The following is a 24,769-nucleotide window of genomic DNA, read 5'->3' as shown; positions in this document are numbered from 1 at the left end:
CGGACGTTCTTTATCAACGATGATAATGTCCTCTCTGGTAAGCCGTCAGGTATTTTATCGTTTCGCCCAAGGGGGGGTCCCTCTAACCTAAAAAAACCCCCGTGTGCACGCCACACGTACTCTGCTACCCTAGTAGCTGCTTCCGGTGTGTAGTGCACGCCTGACCTGTCTAGGGGGGCCCTACAGTTCTCCACCCAATAACGGAGGTCGATGAATTTGCAACCATTATAGTCGCAGAGTCGTCTGAGCCTCTGGTTTAGACCCTCCACACGGCTCCAAACCAGAGGACCGCGATCGACTCTGGGCACTATGCTGCAGATATTAAGCTCAGCTTGCACTCCGCGTGCGATGCTGGTTGTCTTCACCAAATCAACCAGCCGCCGGAAGGAACCAAGGATGGCCTCAGAACCCAAGCGGCAGGCGTCATTCGTTCCGACATGTGCTACTATCTGCAGCCGGTCACACCCAGTGCGTTCAATAGCTGCCGGAAGGGCCTCCTCCACATTACGGACGAGACCCCCCGGCAAGCACACCGAGTGCACACTGGCATTCTTCCCCGACCTACCCGCTATTTTCCTGAGGGGCTCCATAACCCGCCTAACGATGGAGCTCCCTATAACTAATAGGCCCGCCCTCTGTGACTGTCGGGACCTTGCCGGAGATCGGCCACTGGCCCAACAGGCGAGGCATCCTGTGGTGGCTCGGAAACGATGTCATCACCACTAGGAAGCACCCCGTACCTGTTGGAAAGGGGCAAGGCAGCTGCCACGCGGCCAGATCCCACCTTCGCCTTTCGGCCAGGCACGCGCGAGCCCACCACTGTCCGCCATTCACCCTGGAGTGATGGCTGACCGGTAAGATGCTCACTGCCGGAAGACGCAGCGACATCAGGGGTTCCATGTGATTCCAAGGCCACCGAAGTAGGCATAGGTCTCACCACAGTTGCCCCAACGCCACTACGAGCCGACGCCTGCGCCTCGAGCTCGATGAGCCTAACAAACAAAGCCTCCACCTGCCCCCGAAGAGTGGCCAATTCTCCTTGCGTCCGTTCACAACAACCACAGTCCCTACACATGACTATGTTTACCCTACTCTATACGGTGACAAATTCCCAAGATAATCTTCTGATGAGCTACTCTGATAATCAAGAAACAATCACTGAAATACGAGACGCGAAAACTACGCTAGGTTTTCCCAGAAAAACTATTTAAAAGCTAAGCGCAGCAAATAAGTACAAAAACGCTTTATACAAACAGTACTCGCTGCTGCTGGTGCTCTCGCTCTGGCTGTCACAAGACAACTGCTGATTCAAGTGACTAGTGGCTAACGGCCGCGAAACAAACAAAAGACGGTTTTAGGGCGCTTTCTGTTCTAAACGATCAAGAAAACACTAAGAAATCTAACACAAAAACTACGTAAAGTTTTATCAAGAACTGTTAGTTACTATGCAGAGCAGATAAACACAAATAGAACCCCTTCCTTAGTGGAAGGTCGTAAACAAAATGCAAAATAAACGCTTTATACAAACAGTACTCGCTGCTGCTGGTGCTCTCGCTCTGGCTGTCACAAGACAACAAAAAGAGGACTAACGCAGTCAATGTAGACATTACTGGCCATAAGGAGTCCATCGTCTGTAGCACAGAGTTGTATGGAGGTGAATCATGAACGGTGGGAAACTGGTCAAAAACAGAATCGAAGCGTTAGAGATGAGGTGCTAAAAGAGGACCTTCAACGGTATGTGCACGAGTACGTCAAGAAATGAAGAAGTTATCCACAGAATCGGCGGAGAGAGGAACATATCGAGGAACAGGAGCGTAGCATATACGTTAAGGCATTAAGGAGTAACCTCTAACGTACGTGAGGGAACTGTGGAGGGTAAAATTATAGGGAAAGATAAAGGTTGGAAGATATCTAACAAATAACTGAGGACTTTGGATGCAAGTGTTACCCGGAAATGAACAGTTCGGCGTGGGAGGCTGATGTGTGTCGGGTAGCACCAAAGCAATCAGAAATCGTCTGTGTGATTGCGCACAGGTTGCCGAACTCTTACGGGAATCGTCACCTTAGTGTGCGCGAGTAATGAGTTGATGGACAAATATCTACTAGGTACATTACGTATGTAGATTGCGGACAGTTGGGAATGGGGGTTTAATGGGAAGCGTGCAAGTGATAAGTCCCTGCAGTCGCGCTATTCATCTGTGTCTTCGGTCGCCCAGATGGATAGAGCGTCTGCCATGTAACCAGGAGATCCCGGGTTCGAGTCCCGGTCGCGGCACATATTTTCAGCTGTCCCCATCGAGGTATATCAACAACACCTGTCGGCAGCTGAGGGTTTCAATTAATTGTCATTTATTCTAGAGAAGCTGCGCGGTCATCAATAGTATCTCTTCTTTCGAGAACAGTTACTATCTTCATATATATATATAATCAGAAAAAAATATGACTCCGCCCCCCCCTTCTTTCCCCACCACAATAGCAATGGATCTCTCGAATACCACAGAAATTATTAGGTAATATCCTATCATTTAGTTATTTTTTCTTTCTTCTGTTTAATCTTTTATATTTATTTCTTTAATCGCCGATTCTTGGTAAGCACTTAGTTTCATCATTCTTTTGTAAGATCACACCTCACTTCAGTTCCCTTGCTTTGTAGATTCCCAGAATCCATGAGTCACCTCCATGCAATTCTGTGCTGCAGACGTACATTCTCAGCACTTTCTACCTCAAGTTAAGGCCTATGTTGATACTTGTTGCCTTCTTTTGGTGTAAAATGCTCACCTGGTCAGAGCTTTCTGCATCCCACCTTGCTTCGTCCCTCATAAGTTATTTTTCTTCAAAGATGTAGTACTGCTTTACTGCGTCTGCTACATTGTCTGTCTGCAGTTTTGATGCTAAGTTTATCGTTAATCCCATTACTCCTGTTCTTTAATACTTGTGTCACAATTTGGTTTACTCTCAGTCAATTCTGTCTATTCAATAGTCTGTTCTTCCAATTCAGCATATCGTGTACTTCTTTCCCACTAGCCCAGAGGATGGAAATTGCATCAGCTAATCTTATCATTGATATCTTTGCACTCTGAATTTTAATCACACTCCTAAAACTTTCCTTTAATGCCTTCATTGCTTTACTGCTTGTTTGGCACATAAGTTAAACAGCGGAGAATGTAGTTTATATCCTTGAGTTAAGTCCTTTTATTCCGAGCACATGTCACTCGGTTTTCGGTTTCACTCGGGTCAGGCACGGATTCTGAGAAGTGGAACGTGCTAAATGGTTATTGCTTGGGAGAGAAATAATTTTAAACATTTTATTTGACAATGAATAGCCCGAACTAAATGCAGCATTGCTGAACAGTTGGACTGTGGTTTACCACGTCACTGTTATTGCTCAGAGAGCATTTAAGAACTTTATTTGGTATCTTACAAAGTGTACCAACATTTGACCATGCACACTGCATGAGAAACTACTAAATCTGTGTTCATATAGCATGTACACAAATGGAATCACATTAAACTAGCGACCTTTACAAACTTAAGAAAACCTTTTCATAACTATAAATGTATTAAACTGATTGACCCATCTTTTCTGAAAAAAATATGTTGAAATTATCTTTAAACAAATTAGCTTCAAACAATGACATTTACTATTACTATACTGCAGACTGTTCATAAGAACCTTCTTTGTTAACAGTCTTATGCTCAATGACAATTTTCATATACATATACATTCTGCGTTTAGCCTTAACCTACACAATAAAAAAAATTATCTGACATTTTAATATATACCCTCCCTTTTTGACAGGTCATGTTACCGACAGTCCTAGTATTGTCTCGCTTTGGTCTTAACATTTAACAGGTGTATTAGTGAACAATATTCAAAGTTCGGAGCAACTCGTCTTACAACCTGTTTTTATTATTATTAGAGCGAGCGCACTAATTCTCTTGCGGATAGGAAACACACAAACACGTCCGGAATATAATTCAGTTTGTTCTCGGACACAAGTACTTCCTACAGGTGTGAAATGACATCGATACCCTTGCTTTAAGTCTTCACAACGCCTTTTGAAAATTCCCTACGTTATGTATAGTTTTCTTATGCAAAGTAGTTGAACATCAGCTCCTACGCTGATCATTCACGGTGAATGCATTCCAGACCTATACGCAGTAACCAAGGCCTGTGGCGTTGCTACCAACGGACAAGACTCCCCTCACAATACTGGTCGCCTCTTCTCCAGTCGCAGAGTCCACTCATTGCCCTCTGCCTGTGTGCGTAAAGGGACGCCTAGTATCGCAGCGGTGCGCTCCCTGTCGGTGACCACAGTTACTTCCTGAGCACGACTTTTTACTACCAGTCTCTCTCTGTGACTGTACTCCACTTTTTTTAATGTGACCATCGACTGTAATATTTTTGAGCCACATAGTTCATGTCTTTGATAGCATAACCGATAATATGACAGGGCTTGCCATTCTGGTTATTCCTTGCTTGTAGTTAACGTATAAATAGCAGTCAAATGAAAAGGAGACAAATTTTTAAAAAGTAAGTAAAATGTTCATTATTTCAAAAGTAATCTCCATAACTGTTAATACATTTATTCGACTTTGGGATCACAAGATCAACGTTTTCACGGAAAAATGTTTGCCTACGAAACCACGATTGCACCCACGTGTGCACCTCTTCGTCCGAAGCAAATCGACCGCCGTGAGTGGCTTTCTTCAGGGCTTCAAAAATATGGAAATCGCATGGGGAGAGATAGGACTGTACGGAGGATGTGTATGGGCTTCCCAGAGAAACTTCCGCAGCGCAGTCGAAACAGCCTTGGTAAGCGAGCTCACGTGATTTCCATAGTTTTGAACGCCTGTTTGCTTCGGACGAAGAGGTAAATGCCTGGGTACAATCGTGGTTACGTAGGCAAACATTTTTCCATGAAGGTAGTGGACGTCTGGTTTCACCGTTACATAAATGTATTAACAATTATGGCGATTAATGTTTAAACAATAAACAATTTACTTTTTCCATTTGGCTCTTTCCCGTTTCACTGTCATTTATATATTACTAAGTCATTCCGTATATAAATGACAGTGAGACGAGAAAAAGCCAAATGGAAAAAAGAATTCCGTAGGGTACCCGTGGTCTGGCGGTAGCGTCTTTGATTCATAATCAAAACGTCTTCGTTCCCGGGTTCGATCCCCGCCACTGTCTAAATTTTGATAAATAATCAGCATTGGCGGTCGAAGACTTCCGGCATAAGAAGTCAGCCTCATTCTGCCAACGGCCTTGTCAAAGAGGGTGGAGGAGCGGATAGAGTTTCAGGGCACTCTCTTGTCCTAGGGGTGGGAAATTGCCCCTAAAGGCGGAAGAATCAGCAATGATCAACGACATGAGGATGCAGAAGGCAATGGAAACCACTGCATTAAAGACACGTAACGTGTATCCACAGGACATGTGGCCTGTAATTGAAGAAGTGTCATGATGATCTCTCCATTGGCAAAAGATTCCGGAATAGTCCCCCATTCGGATCTCTGGGAGGGGGCTGCCAAGAGGGTGGTTATCATGAGAAAAAGATTGAATAATCTACGAAAGGATAACGTTCTACGAGTCGGGGCGTGGAATGTCAGAAGCTTGAACGTGGTAGGGAAACTAGGAAATCTGAAAAGGGAAATGCAAAGGTTCAATCTAGATATAGTAGGGGTCAGTGAAGTGAAGTGGAAGGAAGACAAGGATTTCTGGTCAGATGAGTACCGGGTAATATCAACAGCAGCAGAAAATGGTATAACAGGTGTAGGATTAGTTATGAATAGGAAGGTAGGGCAGAGGGTGTTTTACTGTGAACAGTTCAGTGACCGGGTAGTTCTAATCAGAATCGACAGCAGACCAACACCGACAACGATAGTTCAGGTATACATGCCGACGTCGCAAGCTGAAGATGAACAGATAGAGAAAGTGTATGAGGATATTGAAAGGGTAATGCAGTATGTAAAGGGGGACGAAAATCTAATAGTCATGGGCGACTGGAATGCAGTTGTAGGGGAAGGAGTAGAAGAAAAGGTTACAGGAGAATATGGGCTTGGGACAAGGAATGAAAGAGGAGAAAGACTAACGGAGTTCTGTAACAAGTTTCAGCTAGTAATAGCCAATACCCTGTTCAAGAATCACAAGCGGAGGAGGTATACTTGTAAAAGGCCGGGAGATACGGGAAGATTTCAATTAGATTACATCATGGTCAGACAGAGATTCCGAAATCAGATACTGGATTGTAAGGCGTACCCAGGAGCAGATATAGACTCAGATCACAATATAGTAGTCATGAAGAGTAGGCTGAAGTTCAAGACACTAGTCAGGAAGAATCAATACGCAAAGAAGTGGGATACGGAAGTAATTAAGGAATGACGAGATACGTTTGAAGTTCTCTAACGCTATAGATACAGCAATAAGGAATAGCGCAGTAGGCAGTACAGTTGAAGAGGAATGGACATCTCTAAAAAGGGCCATCACAGAAGTTTGGAAGAAAAACATAGGTACAAAGAAGGTAGCTGCGAAGAAACCATGGGTAACAGAAGAAATACTTCAGCTGATTGATGAAAGGAGGAAGTGCAAACATGTTCCGGGAAAATCAGGTATACAGAAATACAAGTCGCTGAAGAATGAAATAAATAGGAAGTGCAGGGAAGCTAAGACGAAATGGCTGCAGGAAAAAATGTGAAGATATCGAAAAAGATGTGATTGTCGGAAGGACAGACTCAGCATACAGGAAAGTCAAAACAACCTTTGGTGACTTTAAGAGCAACGGTGGTAACATTAAGAGTGCAACGGGAATTCCACTGTTAAATGCAGAGGAGAGAGCAGATAGGTGGAAAGAATACATTGAAAGCCTCTATGAGGGTGAACATTTGTCTGATGTAATAGAAGAAGAAACAGGAGTCTATTTAGAAGAGATAGGGGATCCAGTATTAGAATCGGAATTTAAAAGAGCTTTGGAGGACTTACGGTCAAATAAGGCAGAAGGGACAGATAACATTCCATCAGAATTTCTAAAATCATTGGGAGAAGTGGAAACAAAACGACTATTCACGTTGGTGTATAGAATATATGAGTCTGGCGACATACCATCTGACTTTCGGAAAAGCATCATCCACACAATTCCGAAGACGGCAAGAGCTGACAAGTGCGAGAATTATCGCACAATCAGCTTAACAGCTCATGCATCGAAGCTGCTTACAAGAATAATATACAGAAGAATGGAAAAGAAAATTGAGAATGCGCTAGGTGACGATCAGTTTGGCTTTAGGAAAAGTAAAGGGACGATAGAGGCAACTCTGACGTTACGACTAATAATGGAAGCAAGGCTAAAGAAAAATCAAGACACGTTCATAGGGTTTGTCGACCTGGAAAAAGCGTTCGACAATATAAAATGGTGCAAGCTATTCGAGTTTCTGAAAAAGGTAGGGGTAAGCTATAGGGAGGGACGGGTCATATACAATATGTACAACAACCAAGAGGGAATAATAAGAGTGGACGATCAAGAACGAAGTGCTCGTATTAAGAAGGGTGTAAGACAAGGCTGCAGCCTTTCGCCCCTACTCTTCAATCTGTACATCGAGGAAGCAATGATGGAAATAAAAGAAAGGTTCAGGAGTGGAATTAAAATACAAGGTGAAAGGATATCAATGATACGATTCGCTGATGACACTGCTATCCTGAGTGAAAGTGAAGAAGAATTAAATGATCTGCTGAACGGAATGAACAGTCTAATGAGTACACAGTATGGTTTGAGAGTAAATCGGAGAAAGACGAAGGTAATGAGAAGTAGTAGAAATGAGAACAGCGAGAAACTTAACATCAGGATTGATGGTCACGAAGTCAATGAAGTTAAGGAATTCTGCTACCTAGCCAGTAAAATAACCAATGACGGGCGGAGCAAGGAGGACATCAAAAGCAGACTCGTAAGGGATGAGGAGGTTCTACGCAGAATCGGAGAGGAAAGGAATATGTGGCAAACACTGATAAGGAGAAGGGACAGGATGATAGGACATCTGCTAAGACATGAGGGAATGACTTCCATGGTACTAGAGGGAGCTGTAGAGGGCAAAAACTGTAGAGGAAGACAGAGATTGGAATACGTCAAGCAAATAATTGAGGACGTAGGTTGCAAACGCTACTCTGAGATGAAGAGTTTAGCACAGGAAAGGAATTTGTGGCGGGCCGCATCAAACCAGTCAGTAGACTGATGACCAAAAAAAAAGTTATTCCGTAATTTTTTTCTGAGGATATGAAACATCTGAAACCAATTTCTTTTCTCGGTTGACATGTTCGTACTGATTCCCTGTGATGTTAATTACTTGTTTATTTACATGTACCTAATTTGTATCATAAAGTTAGTTTAAGCGGTATGTATCCAAAGTTCGGTTGCGCTTGTCACAGGCGTCACTTATACAGGGTGTTTCAGAAAAACTTTTACAAAATCTGGGGACAGGTTACATCAAAATGAGGAAAAATATCTGCTAGCTTGGACTCTGAAATGCATACTTGAAGAACAATGAGCACTGGTTCAGCTTCGGTACTGTGTAACACATCTCATCTACTGCAGGCTCTTAGCTTTTAATATTTTGGGAGGAGGTAGTACGCACCAAAACAAGAAAACAATGTCTATACCTTATGAGCTATTAGCAATTGTTCAATAGAAGAAATGCTTATTACGGCACAGAAGTTGAAAAAGTGCTCGTAGCGGTTAAAATGTGCACTTTAGAAGGCATGTTTACTAGAGCTTGTTTCCTTGTTTTGACGTAAGGAATCTGTTCCCAAAGTTCGTATAAGTATTTTTTAAACTGTATAAATGTAGTTGTTTATCAACAGGCTTTAATTTCAGAGCAAACAACCAATTCTCAATTACTGATGTGTATTCACTGTTCTACTGGAAAACTGCATGTCTCTTTTGTTATCTACAACCAGTTGGTCTCTGATTAATCATAATTTCATCGCGTTTTACATCAATTCTGTCATCATTCTTAAAATACTAATGAACAGGGCATTAGAAATTTGTACTGTGCAGGAGTGAGAGGGTTCCTGCAGTCACTGCGAGAGGAATACACTGGTCTGCAAAACTTAAGGAATAGATAGGTAAAGTAACAAACATATTGTTGATTGGCGACTCCATAGAGTGATGTGTGCACAACGACCATTGGATGAATAAAATTAGAAGGAAGGTCAGCTTTGGCCGTAATTTTGATGAGTTATTAACAGCAAAATCGATTTTCGATCACATAATGATGATCTTCAGTGCTTTAGCGTACAAATTAAAGCTCGTAGGCACTGGTGTCTAGTTATTAACAGTAACATAAACTATGAAACGATCACCTTCCTTCTAGTTTTATAAACATATTACTACTCGGTGAAAGTAAATGAAAGGGCGGAAGCATGTTGCCAGAGGTCACCCAGTCGTGCACAGACAGTTGGACGTCACATGGGCCAAATAGGTGGCTGTCCGCGGGACACGAGGCAGTTGAAGGAACGGGGAAAACATTGCAATGCAATCAGCGAGTAGTTCCGGTGGCTTTCATTACAACATGGGCCGGATACAACATCTGGATGACTTCACACGATGAAGAGTTGTCGAGAAACTGGAGGAAGGATGATATGTGAGAAGTGTAGTTCAGGAGTTCAGTACTGCTTATAGCATTGTTTCAAGTGCACGGGTAGTCTTCCGAAACATAGGTACTGGTGCTCAAAGTAGAGGAGGTGATCGAGCACGGTCATCTACAGCAGCAAAAGACCGCTACATTGCGCACCTGGCAAGAAGGGACCCACGTCAAACAGCGGGTACCATTGCATGTACGACTGCAAGGCACGCAAAATCGCGGTGTATAGTGCACGGTGACTGCATGTGTATGGCCTTTTTGCCCGGCGACCATTCTAGGATTTGCACGGATGAGAGTAGATTTAACTTGAGTAGTTATTCTGAACATAATCGTCATGTGGTCAGAGGTGGGAACACGTAATGCCTCCAGGAACATTGTCTAATATGATAGTCTTGGTGTCCGGGTATTGTTGTGTGGGGAGGCATAATGATGCTTCAGCGTGCTGACCTCTGAATCTTTGAACACGGTACACTCGCCAGTTAATGATATTGTGCACTGTACTCCTTCCACGTAAGTGTCTTTACAGGAGGGCATTCGGTCCTGACTTCACTTGTACGGGTGGCAGTGAATGACCGCATCGGTGAGCGCATGGGGGGAGCTTTTGGAAGGAGAGACTGGACTGCTCGTTAATCCGACTTAAATCCCATGCATAGAACACGCGTGGGATATACTGGGGAAATCCACATGTATCAACGAACATTCAGGAAGTCTCAAGCTGCGCTGTTGCAGGAATGGAAAGCCCTATCCCAAGAACTCTTAGAACCTTGCGGCCAGCATGGGAGCTCGTTGCAGAGTGTGTATTACAGTCCGCGGTGGTCACACACCCTATTAAGAACGATATCCCACCTTTTTTATTGTCCATGGAACCTTCATAAATCGCGGTGTATTTATTTTATTCGATTATAAGTGTCTTTTCTGTTCGTCTCCTCGAGTAATTCTTTCAATTATCTTCAGTATTAAACTGTAGAAATTCTTTGTGTATATGGTTCAAGTTTCTTCATACTACAGTCCTGGAAATTGAAATAAGAACACCGTGAATTCATTGTCCCAGGAAGGGGAAACTTTACTGACACATTCCTGGGGTCAGATACATCACATGATCACACTGACAGAACCACAGGCACATAGACACAGGTAACAGAGCATGCACAATGTCGGCACTAGTACAGTGTATATCCACCTTTCGCAGCAATGCAGGCTGCTATTCTGCCATGGAGACGATCGTAGAGATGCTGGATGTAGTCCTGTGGAACTGCTTGCCATGCCATTTCCACCTGGCGCCTCAGTTGGACCAGCGTTCGTGCTGGACGTGCAGACCGTGTGAGACGACGCTTCATCCAGTCCCAAACATGCTCAATGGGGGACAGATCCGGAGATCTTGCTGGCCAGGGTAGTTGACTTACACCTTCTAGAGCACGTTGGGTGGCACGGGATACATGCGGACGTGCATTGTCCTCTTGGAACAGCAAGTTCCCTTGCCGGTCTAGGAATGGTAGAACGATGGGTTCGATGACGGTTTGGATGTACCGTGCACTATTCAGTGTCCCCTCGACGATCACCAGTGGTGTACGGCCAGAGTGGGAGATCGCTCCCCACACCATGATGCCGGGTGTTGGCCCTGTGTGCCTCGGTCGTATGCAGTCCTGATTGTGGCGCTCACCTGCACGGCGCCAGACACGCATACGACCATCATTGGCACCAAGGCAGAAGCGACTCTCATCGCTGAAGACGACACGTCTCCATTCGTCCCTCCATTCACGCCTGTCGCGACATCACTGGAGGCGGGCTGCACGATGTTGGGGCGTGAGCGGAAGACGGCCTAACGGTGTGCGGGACCGTAGCCCAGCTTCATGGAGACGGTTGCGAATGGTCCTCGCCGATACCCCAGGAGCAACAGTGTCCCTAATTTGCTGGGAAGTGGCGGTGCGGTCCCCTACGGCACTGCGTAGGATCCTACGGTCTTGGCGTGCATCCGTGCGTCGCTGCGGTCCGGTCCCAGGTCGACGGGCACGTGCACCTTCCGCCGACCACTGGCGACAACATCGATGTACTGTGGAGACCTCACGCCCCACGTGTTGAGCAATTCGGCGGTACGTCCACCCGGCCTCCCGCATGCCCACTATACGCCCTCGCTCAAAGTCCGTCAACTGCACATACGGTTCACGTCCACGCTGTCACGGCATGCTACCAGTGTTAAAGACTGCGATGGAGCTCCGTATGCCACGGCAAACTGGCTGACACTGACGGCGGCGGTGCACAAATGCTGCGCAGCTAGCGCCATTCGACGGCCAACACCGCGGTTCCTGGTGTGTCCGCTGTGCTGTGCGTGTGATCATTGCTTGTACAGCCCTCTCGCAGTGTCCGGAGCAAGTATGGTGGGTCTGACACACCGGTGTCAATGTGTTCTTTTTTCCATTTCCAGGAGTGTATGTTAGTTGGCAGCGAGAGATCGTCCACAAGTTTTGCACACCGTTGTAGTTCGAGGCGACACGTGAGCGATATATCGTCAACTTTGCATTGGCCATCACTGTGGACATCAACCAAAAGATGAACGATTCACGCGATGTAAGTGTAATTGCCCGCGATCAAATGTTGGGTAATTACCCAGGTGTTGAAGCTGTTCACGTCTGGGTGATGATTACGTGGGATGGCATGGCACGCAGTCCCTGATACGTCTACCACGTCTATCACTACTCCTCGACACAGGAACAGACTGTCGTACTGTGTACGTCCGTATGACTAGCCATAGCCCCCAACTGACAATCTAAAAACAGGGCGGTCAAAATTAAATTGAGCCGAATACAGTTGACGCACCTTTAGTTAGGCATCTAAACTAACATCACCTGCACTTAGGACGGATAATGTTAGGTTGAGCGCCGGTATGTCACATAAATATAGACATTTTTATCGGTTGTAAACCATAGTTATGTAGTTTATGAATATAATTAGTATTAAAGATATAGTTATTGTTCTTGAAACAACTGGTATGCAGCTATAATTTAAGAGTAGCATCTATTTAAGAGCAGCATCTTTGTAAGCGTAGGCTTCCGCAGCCGTTGTCTTCTTCAATAAAATTCTTCAGGGTATCAGACCGCATCGTCATAATTTAAAATGCGCCAACGTTTCGGCCAGCGTTGCAGCTAGCCTTCATCAGGGCCTTACGTTAACGTAAGGCCATCCTTCTCCGAGATGGCATAGACGCGACGGACGCGACGTACTTGCCGAACGGGCGAGGCATCGCACTCACACTTGGCGCAGTCCGCCTCATTAACGTGTACGCTCCCTCCGGTAATTCGCACCGTGGTGACAGGCATGTCTTCTATTCGGAGGAGGTAGCCCCACTTTTGCAAGGAAATATGGACCATTACATAGTGGGCGGCGATTTTAACAGTGTTCTGAGGCCCGAGGACCAGATACCGCATTACGTCCCATGCCCGGCTCTACAAGCATTGATACGTGACCTCGCGCTCCACGACACATGGCTCTTGCATCATGGGACCCAGAGTGGATATACGCACTTTACCAGCCATTCTGCCAGTCGTCTGGACCGGATATACGTCTCGCGTGCCCTCCGCACAGCAACCCGTGATGCAGAACTCTGGCTGACGGCCTTCACGGACCATCTCGCGTACATCTGCACTGTCACCATGTCCCGACAACTCACAAGACGCAGCGGGGGCCCGTGGACGCTGAACGTCTCCCTCCTTCGCGAGGAAGCGTGTCGGCGAGCAGTCACTGACGCGTGGCGTCGATGTATCAGGCGCCTGCCTATGTATGCTTCCACGTTGCTGTGGTGGCTGGGATGTGTCAAACCTGCACTCCGAAAGACCTTGATGGCCTACGGGCGTGACAGATCGAACTGGCAAAGGGCAACATCGGAATTTTACTATACAGCGTTACGTGAGCTGGCGACGCAACCGCCGTCTCCCGAACGTCAGATGTCCGTACAACGCATCAAAGCTCGTCTACTTCGCATCAGGACAGAGTAGCTAGACGGTGTCCGCATCTGTGCGCGAGTGCAAGACTGTATCCCCAACGAAACAGCGTCAGTGTATCACATTGTGCGCGAGAGGCGCCACCGCAAACGTCAGCTCATTACGGCGGTAAACACGGAGGACGGCGGGCGCGCAGTGACACAAACGGACATCGCGCACACGTTCGCCAGACCCTATGGGACCTTGTACATGGAAGATCCGCGAAATGTACGTGATTATGACGAGCTATTGCACGATTTTCCCGCCCCTCGGGACGTGGCACCCGATGATAGTCTGCTGTTGCCCATTACACCCGACGAGCTGACATCGGCCTTGGCACGTGGAGCACCGAACAAGTCGCCTGGACAGGACGGTTTACCCCTGGAATTCTACCGGACTTTTTACCACCTTATGGGTGACAAGTGGCTCCAAATGTTTCAAGACCTGATCCGCCCTGATTTCACTGTCCCCACAGATTTCACTGAAGGCATCATGATCACAGTTCCGAAACCGAATGGTGGTTTTAGGTGGCAGGATTTTCGCCCACTCACACTCCTCAACAACCACTACAAGATCTTCGCCCGTATCCTCCGCGCGCGTCTCCACACCGCTATCGGGAAAGCCATCCACACCGATCAGACATGTTTAGGTGGTGTCAGCAACATTCAATCGGCGTTAGGAGCATACTGCGACGTAATTGCTTTGACGGCGGCCTGCAAAATACGAGGCGCCCTTGTCGCCGTAGATTTTGACCACGCATTCAACCGCGTCGACCACGGCTTCTTACGCGCAGTTTTGCAACACATGGGCCTCTCTCCGGAGTCTGCACAGGTGGTCCTTCGACTGGTCCACGGAGCGCGCTCCCGCATGATGGTCAACGGTTATCAGTCTGGTCACATTGTTGTTGGACGGTCAGTGCGACAAGTGTGCCCCTGTCGGGCGCATTATTTGCTGCAGCGCTTGAACCAGCTTTACATGGTCTACGGCAGCGATTAACTGGTATCTCCTTGCGGGACGTGACCTTTTGTTGTGGTGCATTCGCCGATGACGTGGTGTTCCTGGCCAGATCAGAGGATGAAATGCATATGGCACTACAGTGGCTACGCCATTACGGGGCGGTCGCAGGGAGCGTCATCAACGTGAAGAAGACAAAATACATGGATGTCGGAGGGGGGATTTCCCACACAACGGCGGTGCCCTTTGACAAGGTGCCCGTACTCAAGTGTTTAGGAGTGCAATTTTATAGCAATGTCCGCCGCACGGCGGCGGCTACGTACCGCCGGCTCCTACACCAGACACGTGCTCTGCTGCAGGACAACAAACTGCGTCGCTTGGATATGCTCCTCAGAACACGTTATGTCAACACCTATCTTGTCTCAAAACTGAACTACTTTGCGCATATCTTTCCCTTGACAGCTACGATGGCCGACAGATTTCAAGCAGCATATGGACATTTCGTAAGCACCGGTCTGGTTTTTAAAGTCCGATACGCCACCCTGACACTGCCACAGCGGGCGGGCGGTATCGGTTTAATTCACGTATATAACCGTGCGCGATCGCTTTATCTCAACACTATGCGTCGCACGTGGACCTCTGCCCACGCCACTCTGACGGGCACCCTGATAGCGGAAGTGGCACCACACTCTCTGCATCCCCCGGTTTCTGTAGGACACATTTCACCGGCACTCACCCACATCAGAGAGTTTTTTATTGACTTCAGCTACTTACGGTCAGAACTTCCGACGACACTGAAGCCCAGCACAAAAGACTATTATCGCCTCTATCAACAGCGGCAACCTGTAAATACGGTCACCCGCAGACATCCTGAAGTTGCCTGGAACACGGTGTGGCGAGCGGTACACACGCCTTTTCTACCTACGACGGTGCGTTCATTGTGGTACGTGGTTGTGAATGGGGAGTACGCTACTCGTCAGAGGCTACATTCCATACATTTGACGGACGACCCCTTGTGTCCGACATGCTCCGTCGCTGACTCGGATGCACACCGTCTGACGTGTGACGCGACCAGCGAGTGCTGGCTACTGACGCAGCGCATGCTGGCATTACTCTTGCGGCGATTGCCAGAGTCTATCTCCCCTGATGACGTATTGTGCCCCGACGGCGTATACTTTCCATCAACCAGAACGAACGCCGTTAACTGGCTAAAAGGCATGGCCGTTTACTACATATTTGCGATGCTCCCAAAGGCACACTCGACTTTTGGTCCCTATTGATGACGACACATACAGCTTTCAGCCGCCACCCGAAGTACAGAACTCGTTTCGCAAATTATTTAGGTTCATTATTTGCGGATCCTCCTGCTCACTGGGGCGTTCCGGGTATGAGACGCTGAAAATGAAGAAGAATCCTGGAGCATATTGATCCTCTACGGACGGAATAGGGGGGAACCCCTCCCAACAGACGAGAAGACTACTCGGACGCTCGGCTACGGCAGTTGTAGGATCTTTCTTTGTAATGAAACAAAAATAAATCTATAATACAAAAAAAATGTTATAAAAATTAAAGAAATAAATAAATAAAACAACATCGACAAACCCACTGTATCCTCTTCCTGATCCTTCGATCCTCGAACTCGAACACGTTGCTTGGGCGTGGCGGAGGGATGGCCAGGCTTCGGGTGTCGACCCCTGCCCTACCCGTCGTCCTGCTCCTGCAGCGGTTCATTAGATTTAAAAAAAAAAAAAAAAAAAAAAAAAAAAAAAAAAAAAAAAAGTTGGTAGAGCACCGCGAAAGGTAAAGGTCCCGAGTTCGAGTCTCGGTCTGGCACACAGTTTTAATCTGCCAGGAAGTTTCATATCAGGGCACACTCCGCTGCAGAGTGGAAATCTCTTTCTAAGTAGTCACTTTCGCAGACTTCAAGAAGGCCTACGACTCTGTTGACAGACAAACACTATTCCACATACGTTATGAATCAGGGATAGATGAAAACACCAGAAGACTTGTTGAACAAACGCTCACAGATACAACATCAAGAATTAAGTTTCAAGGCGAAATTTCTGAACCATTCAAAATCAAAACAGGAGTTCGACAAGGAGACGGACTGTCCCCAATTCTCTTTAACTAGGTTTTAGATAAAGTAGTAAAAACATGGGAAAACACATTAAAAAACAGATGCACAAAGGGTATAAGCATGGGCCAAGGAAAGAACAAATTTGAAGTAAAATGTTTAGCCTTTGTGGATGATATGGCATTGATAACTGAAAACCGAACAGACGCAACAGTTATGCTTGATATGTTACACGAGATTGCTGAAAAGACTGGGCTAAAAATATCCTACGAAAAAACCGAGTATATAGAACACAAACATAATACAGAAAAGTTTATGAAAGCAAAGTATGGAAAAATTAAGAGTTGATAGATTCAAATACCTGGGGGAGTGGATCCAAGCCAATGGACTGGATAACACAACAAATAAAGAAAGAATAAAAAAGTTGGAATTTGCATATAAATTAACACAAAACTACTACAATAAGAAATCAATATCCATACAAGCAAATATTAAACATTGTAATTCAGTTATTAGGACACAAGCAACATATGGATCAGAGTGCCTAACATTGAATAAGAAAGGCGAATTAAGAGACCTAGAAAAAAGAGAGAAAAATATTAAGAAAAATTCTAGGTCTTGAGAAAAACAAGGAAAATAGGTGGATTAAAAGGAGAAATGAAGACCTATACAAAAATACAGAAAAGATCAGAGATACAATCAGGAAGAGACGGCTAAAATTTTATGGACATTTAAAAAGAATGGAAGAAACACGGATTACAAAGAAAATTTTTAATTACGATAGTAAGCTGAAAAACACTGTAGGATGGATAGAAGCAGTAAAGAAAGACGCCAACAAAATAGGTGTTACAGAAGAAATAATACGTGACAGGAATAACTTTAGGCTACTTATAGAAAACGCAAACTATGAAGAAGATGCGCCAAAACCTCGACCCAAGAGAGTGTGGACAGATGAGCAGAGACGAGCAGTTGGCGAGAAAATGAAGAAGTACTGGGAAGAACGGAAGAAAAAGAAACACCATAAGTCTTAAGTTGTATGCGGTCCATAGCTGGCCAAATTCATAAAATATATATATATATATATATATATATATATATATATGTATATATATATATAAAGTAATTTCTTTTGTATATGACGTAACAAATGCCACCGAGGTCACAGTTGCTTATGTTAAGGTGCATAAAATATTTTCTGGGCGAAGTTTATTTTGCCCATCTTGTATAGCTTAAGCTAAAGATGCACCGTTTCGTCGATCATGAAGTGTAGGATAATATTCTAAGAAACACGCAACAGACCTGAGCACCCCTGTGTGACAGATCAGGTTACATAGCGTTAATCTGTGCTCCATTGAAACAGATGTGGGCAGCTCAGACAAGCTACGAATAACTGTAGTGAGCTCTTGGCTGTAATAGGGCATTAATGAATCAGGATGGGTCACCATCTCCTTCGGTGTCTTGCGAAGATCATCTGTGTTGTGTCCCTACGTCAGTAGACCAAACGAGTGTGCTACATCCTGCTATGTCAGAGTCTAGTGCGAATTCACACCATTGCAGTTCCTGTACTATAATAAAATTACTGAAATGTCCACTTATATATTATATTGAAAGTCTGTCGTAATCACCTACTCATTATTCCTGAGATTTCTACAACAACTAAAAAGCTGTCCGCTCTAGCTGGTGTTTCTACTTCTCCGCTGATTACGGAAAACTGCAATTCGTTGTATGTCCTAACAACTATATTTGTCGTATGTTATATGCTGTGAGCAACAGATATGGATTGACCTTCCAAATTTTTGACTTTTTTACAGTCATTATGTTATGTTCAGCTCACATCGACACAAATCCACACTGCCTAAGACTTTGTGCTATTAATTCTGAGGAGAGCTCGTGTCATAACGCTGATCAAGGTTTTTCTGTGGTTCTCCTGATCGCATCAGGTGTATTGAGGCATGGGTTATTTCGCCAGTCCACCGTCAATTTCCTCCTCACCCAGTGTCCAGTCAAAAATCAGCTAGTGCTGCATCTGCAGCTATCGCCACCACGACGGTACACACAAAATGCTCTCTCGAAGTTTCTTCATGAGAGCTGAGACTTTTGAGCACTAAATGGTGAGTCAGACGCATTTCTTTGAAAACTCCACGACGACCGTGAGAGTAATTCACAGACTATATCTACATCTACATCCATACTCCGCAAGGCAAAATGTTGCAGATGAGATTAGGAGGGACACTTGCCGAATTTTAACCGAGCCTCGACAAAAAAGTTTCAGTTCAGCAGAAAGTAAGGCTCTGTGAGACTTGACAGCAGGCAAAGGACTAGTTATTTTACATGCCAATAAGGGAGAAGCCACAGCCGTTCTCTCACGAGCTGAATACAACAGTAAGATACAGGCGCTTCTCGACAATCCTGCCTATCGCAAGCTAGGAGAGGATCCGAATGGCAAGATTCAGAAAAAAAAGCATTAGATCTTCACAAGAAGAGTTCTGTTCAGACTAAAGTCATTAAGGGCCTGCTTCAACAGGTTCCAGTCCTCCCAAGACTGTACACCCAAGATACATAAGGATGGGACCGCACTTCAGCCAATAGCAAGAAACATTGGAGCCCCTACCTATTTCCTAGCTAAATATCTTACTTCTCTGTTGGGACCTAGTGTAGGAAAATGCGACTATCATATACGGAATTCAGAGCACTTCATAGGACGCCAGAAGACACTTAAGCTACAACTGTTTTGATTAGCTGTGACGTTGCAAATTTATGAAAGTACCTCTGCAGGACTCATTAGAGCATATTAACAGCAATTTTAAACATGGGCTTACCTCAATTTATTTCTTATCCAATAACAAATGTTTTGAACAAGTGGACAGTGTCACTGTGGGAAGTCCTCTTTCCGCCACAGTGGCCAAATATTCTATGGAAGACTTTGAGGAAAAAGCACTGCAGTCGGCGAGTCTCCAACCTTCCTGCTTCTGGCAGTGTGTAGACGGCAGATATGTGGTCTGGCCACACGGAAGAGAGATTTCGCCCATGTTTCTCCAGCATTAGAACTCGCTCCATCTGAACATACAGCTCATCATGGAGGTGGAAAAAATTGCATCTTATCGTGGATGTCATGGACAGAAGAAAGGTCGACGTTACACTGGAACATAGCGGCTACTGCAAACCAACTCATATAGAGCTATATTTGCAGGCCACAAGCTGATGTCATCCTACCCACCAGGGAAGCCGAGAGCACTAATGCGCTGCTTCTTGGACTTTGGTAGGCGCGCCAGCCCCAGATCGAATCAGCCGGGTGGGTTAACGACGAGGGCCAGTATGCCAGTGACCCTGGATGTGGTTTTCAGGCAGTTTTCCACATGCTGCTAGGTGAATACCGGGCTGGTCCCCAGTTCCACCTCAGTTACATGATTCGCACTATTTCATGGCTTACCCTAGCTGCAGACAGCTACACTAATTCCATCCTGTGGGGGTTCGGGGTGGCGGCAGGAAGGGCATCTACCCACCCTCTGCAACTGGCACTGCAAAATCCGTAAAAGCATGGTCGACCCCACGTTGAAGCGAGACAAAGGACGACAGAAAAGAAAGTTGACATCACGTTGCGAAGTGCTGTAGTGTCATACACTCTTTGGTACATAGAACACATGTGGTCTCTGGTACTGAGACACTGCCTGATGAACTAGAACACCTAAAAACAGTATTCAGACAGAGCGGTTGTTCTGACAGACATGCCGTGCATTCAGTTCTAAGCAAGTTCAAAATAGGGATGTAAATGAAGATGCGAAAGCACTCATTGCAATAGCGTTCTTGCAGTATTGTGGCAACGTGTCTTCAAGAACAGAACGAATCCTCAAGGGACACAAGAGTACGTGTATTTTTAGGCCACCAGAAAAATTAAGGAATTTGTTGTGTTTGGTTCAAATGGCTCTGAGCACTATGGGACTTAACTTCTGAGGTCATCAGTCTCCTAGAACTTAGAACTACTTAACCTAACTAACCTAAGGACATCACACACATCCATGCCCGAGGCAGGATTCGAACCTGCGACCGTAGCGGTCGCGCGGCTCCAGACTGAAGAGCCTAGAACCGCTCGGCCACTCCGGCCGGCTGTTGTGTTTGGTCAAAGACGATATTGGCCTTAGGAAATGTGGTGTATATAAGGATTCCATGTCAGTGAGGGATATCTAATACCGGATAGACATTCTGAACCGTGCAAGAACATTATGCTGAATACCATCGTCATACACTCCTGGGCCAGCACGATAAAACGGCGGTAGCGGAACATTGCCTGGACACAGGGCGAAGTTTTATCCCCAGCGTCTTCTTTCTGGGACTGCATTCTTAGGGAGGCCTAAGATATTCGTACGGCTAACAATGTTATCAACTGGGATGCAGACGGATGGTGGACAAATATAGTGCAGTGTGAACAGGTACAGTGTAGTGTTACGTTTGTGACGAATGGGGATGTATGGAGATTATGAGAAAAGGGAGAGGGTGAATCTCAGTGCAGACGCATAGTCTGCTCCTCTCGAATAACACCAAGAGGGCCGAATGTAAATGGCTCTGAGCACTATGGGACTCAACATCTTAGGTCATAAGTCCCCTAGAACTTAGAACTACTTAAACCTAACTAACCTAAGGACATCACACACACCCATGCCCGAGGCAGGATTCGAACCTGCGACCGTAGCAGTCCCGCGGTTCCGGACTGCAGCGCCAGAACCGCTAGACCACCGCGGCCGGCGCCGAATGTAACATCCCCATCCGACGGACGGGACACCATCAACAATGTCACATGGCCTCACTTCATGAGGCATTGCGGAGAGTTTTGCAATTTATTTCAGGACACTGGCTCAAAAACTGGTAACCAGGAACCTTATACCACAAACTCTCCTACCCATGCTGGCCCAATGTAAGCTCAAAAGTGGCTCTGAGCATTATGGGACATAACATCTGAGGACATCTGTCCCCTAGAACTTAGAACTACTTAAACCTAACTAACCTAAGGACATCACACAATTCCATTAGCGAGGCAGGATTCGAACCTGCGACCGTAATGGTCGCGCGTTTCCAGACTGAAGCGCCTAGAACCGCTCGGTCACAGCGGCCGGCCAAATGCTAGCAATGAAAATTTCATCCACCACCAGGATTCGAAGCGGCCTACTTCGAGCGCCACCACACAGGTCCGCGTTAGCGATGTCGGCTGAGGAGGCGGGTGTGTGATTCGTCATTGACAAGCGAGAGCTTCGGCCCATTTACGTTGTCATCTACTAAGAAAACAATTCCCTACATACCTGGTCTCGAAAAAAGCCCACATTAAAAATTTCTCATATAGAGGCGCCATCAGTAGAAATTAATGAAGTTGCATTTATAAACAAATAGGCCAATACCTGAACCACTACTTTGTTTTCGTTAAAAATGTTCGAGTTTCGAAGAGTGTGGAGGGAAATCGGCCATATCGTTTCGATGGAACCATCGTGGCATTGGCCCTACGTGATCTAGGGAAGCTGCAAGAAACCTAATTCTAGATGGTGGACGGATATTGGAACCACCATACACCCGATTACGAAACCATTCCTTCTAAAGAAACCTCTTTCAGGGTGGATGCTACTAGTAATTCTGTCTTCCGAACTATAATAATATGAAACCATTTATAGGAACGATAATCGTACCAGGATCGCTGCCTTTCTTGAAGCGCAATCATTTCCCGTGAAAGTCAAAGGTACGGGTACGACCCCGGTCCATAATACAGATTGAAGCTTTCAGTAATTTTAATTAAAGCACACTCCGTGCTGCAAGACAAACGATTATCTTTCTTTCCAGGTACGTTCAGGAATTGGAGAACGTAATGAGCCAGCCACTGTACATTCTGCTCTCCACGAACATGATGAACATGTGTTTACATATGTTCACATTTATAATGGTAAGCCTGACATTCAAAAATGTGTTACTTCTTGTAAGTCAGAGTTTGAACTGTATGAGACTGGATCTAAGTGTAGTGTTTTAAATAACTGCGTGTGTAACATAACGAAACACTGTACACTGTGTAAGGTTTGATATTAACAGACTATGAAACGACGTAATCACTTAAGACCGTGCAAAAAAAGTAACAATAACGATGTCTACTCATATATTTTCAGCTAGCCTTGTGTAGTCCTCAGGATTAGCACTGTGCTTCTGAAACACTTTAGGTACTTTGGTGGTGTAGCCATCCCGCCACTGAACATGTTAACCATATCGTTCAGTCAAAAAAGATGCAGTCTTACAGACTGAAATGCTATTATTAATGGTGATATTTAGCATTTTCTCGTACCTAATAGGCACCTAGCGTTGGAACTTATAATAAAGATCTGAAAATTTTCGTCCTCCAGTAACTTACCGATGGAATGCGAAGTGCTCTCGAATGAAGCACATGGCGTATTATACAGTCAGAAGGAACCTGAAAGAATTTACTTGCATTAACCCCGCCAAATTTTCGACAAAGAAGACAAGCTACTAAACAAATAAAAGATAGATTTCATTAGCTTTACGATAAAAAAGTAAGTTTTATTTACTATGAATTTAAATGTTATACCTTGTATCTAGAAAGCAATTCGAGATAAAATAAGAAAAATCTTCCTTTAAAAACAGTTACAGAACCTCCAGTCTATAAATTCATAACAGTTTGAGAGTATCTTTCAGCTCGAAAAACTGCTGCAACAACCACAATTAAACTTTGGGGAAGGGCACCGTATCATATGGAGGAAACGGGTCTCAAATTCGTCAGGAATTTACGTAGTTTCCAAAACAGTAATGAAATCCCTTGGAAGAAGTTTTGTCCTCATCCTGCAGTAGAAACTCATGTATTGGAAATAATATTTGAGTGGTTCTTACGATGAAAGAAATAAACTAATCTTTTCGACAGACGATACGAAAATCAGTGCACAGTAAAACTCCGGTTTAACCTCAACTATCCATAAGTTTACTATGTTAGTCCCATTATTTATTTGTTGATCTGCATTCTCCAACATTTATCATTAAAAATTTATCAGCCTTTAGTACACCATAACTGCATTTTATCACATAGTATAAAATTATAAAGCAATTAGAAGTTTGGGTCTGTTACTATAAGCTAAATGCGAGATCCTCTTTCTCCCATTGCTCCATTCCTTGTTTCCTGTTTTTGTTCGAAGCTCCTGCAGAAAGACATCGAACGCAGCTCTATGGTGAAGATGATGTTTACCTTCCCGGCGTATCTCTATCAGACGGGGACCTACTGCATCTTCGGACAGGCGATAATTGACCAGGTTAGTTCTACACAAAGTTCATTAATTGCCCTGATGTTACTCTGACCCAGTTCCGCCGGCGCTGTTGTTCTAGCTTGCTGTTGGGATTTAATTAACGAACTTCCTCCTCCCAGTTGTGTGGACGTCTATACATTTTAACGGTTGATGATCTGCTGGGAAGATTCGTCCGTAACGGCTTTGGCAGTGATTTGAAGTTGTGGCAGACAAACGAGTTAAGTTTATAAATGAGTACTGCAAATTATGTGAGCTTTGGAAGTCAGATCTGGAACCTTTTTTCCCACCAACTTGTCGTTTTCTAAAGTTGTGTCCCCAGCGCAGAAGACAGCTAGTAGGTCGTGGGATCTTCTTCGGCGAAGGCTGCTGTACTGTCAACTTGAACCTGTGATTGTGCTTTTTATGGGATGCCACTTGCCCAGGCTAGTCTCCGTATCTACAGAGGGCAAGATCTGTAGGACTGAAAATGGTGGTAGGCGACATTTCTCATTAATGTATCCTGTTTGGTTATATTTTGAATAATTGCACATTTTACACTTTCTTTTACAACACTTGACAAAGCTTTCTTAATAGTACGGTAACTTTTCTGACAACTTCCGATATAGAGTACGACATGTCCATCCCTCCAGAACGACCGAAGCAGTCACGCTTCCGTCCCTCTTGAACGCCCGAAACAGAGTAACTAGCGCAACCAAAGTACTTCACCCACCAGGCTCGCCAAAGCGACCGGAAGGTGTCCGAAGCATTTCAGTTGCAATATCGTTACTCTTATGTTTCTCAAAACCAGTGAAATTTAATAACCAAAAACGAGTGACTTGTAGGGTAACCATGAGAGCTTGTCATAACAAAAACTGGGTTAA

At 45.1% G+C, this 24,769-nt stretch overlaps 1 protein-coding gene across 1 annotated transcript in view; it reads left to right on the top strand.

The window, feature by feature from the left end:
* Nucleotides 1-24,769, top strand: part of LOC126416888 (odorant receptor 43a-like) — a 75,821-nt gene that overhangs the window by 24,689 nt on the left and 26,363 nt on the right. The window contains exon 4 of the mRNA XM_050084771.1: nucleotides 23,802-23,915. Within this exon, the coding sequence (XP_049940728.1) occupies nucleotides 23,802-23,915 (114 nt within the window). The remainder of the gene's footprint in view (nucleotides 1-23,801; nucleotides 23,916-24,769) is intronic.

Source organism: Schistocerca serialis, chromosome 8, assembly GCF_023864345.2.
Source record: "Schistocerca serialis cubense isolate TAMUIC-IGC-003099 chromosome 8, iqSchSeri2.2, whole genome shotgun sequence".
Lineage (NCBI taxonomy): Eukaryota > Metazoa > Arthropoda > Insecta > Orthoptera > Acrididae > Schistocerca > Schistocerca serialis.
Note: the sequence above shows the minus strand (reverse complement) of the source record. Positions and strands in the feature narration are given on the sequence as shown.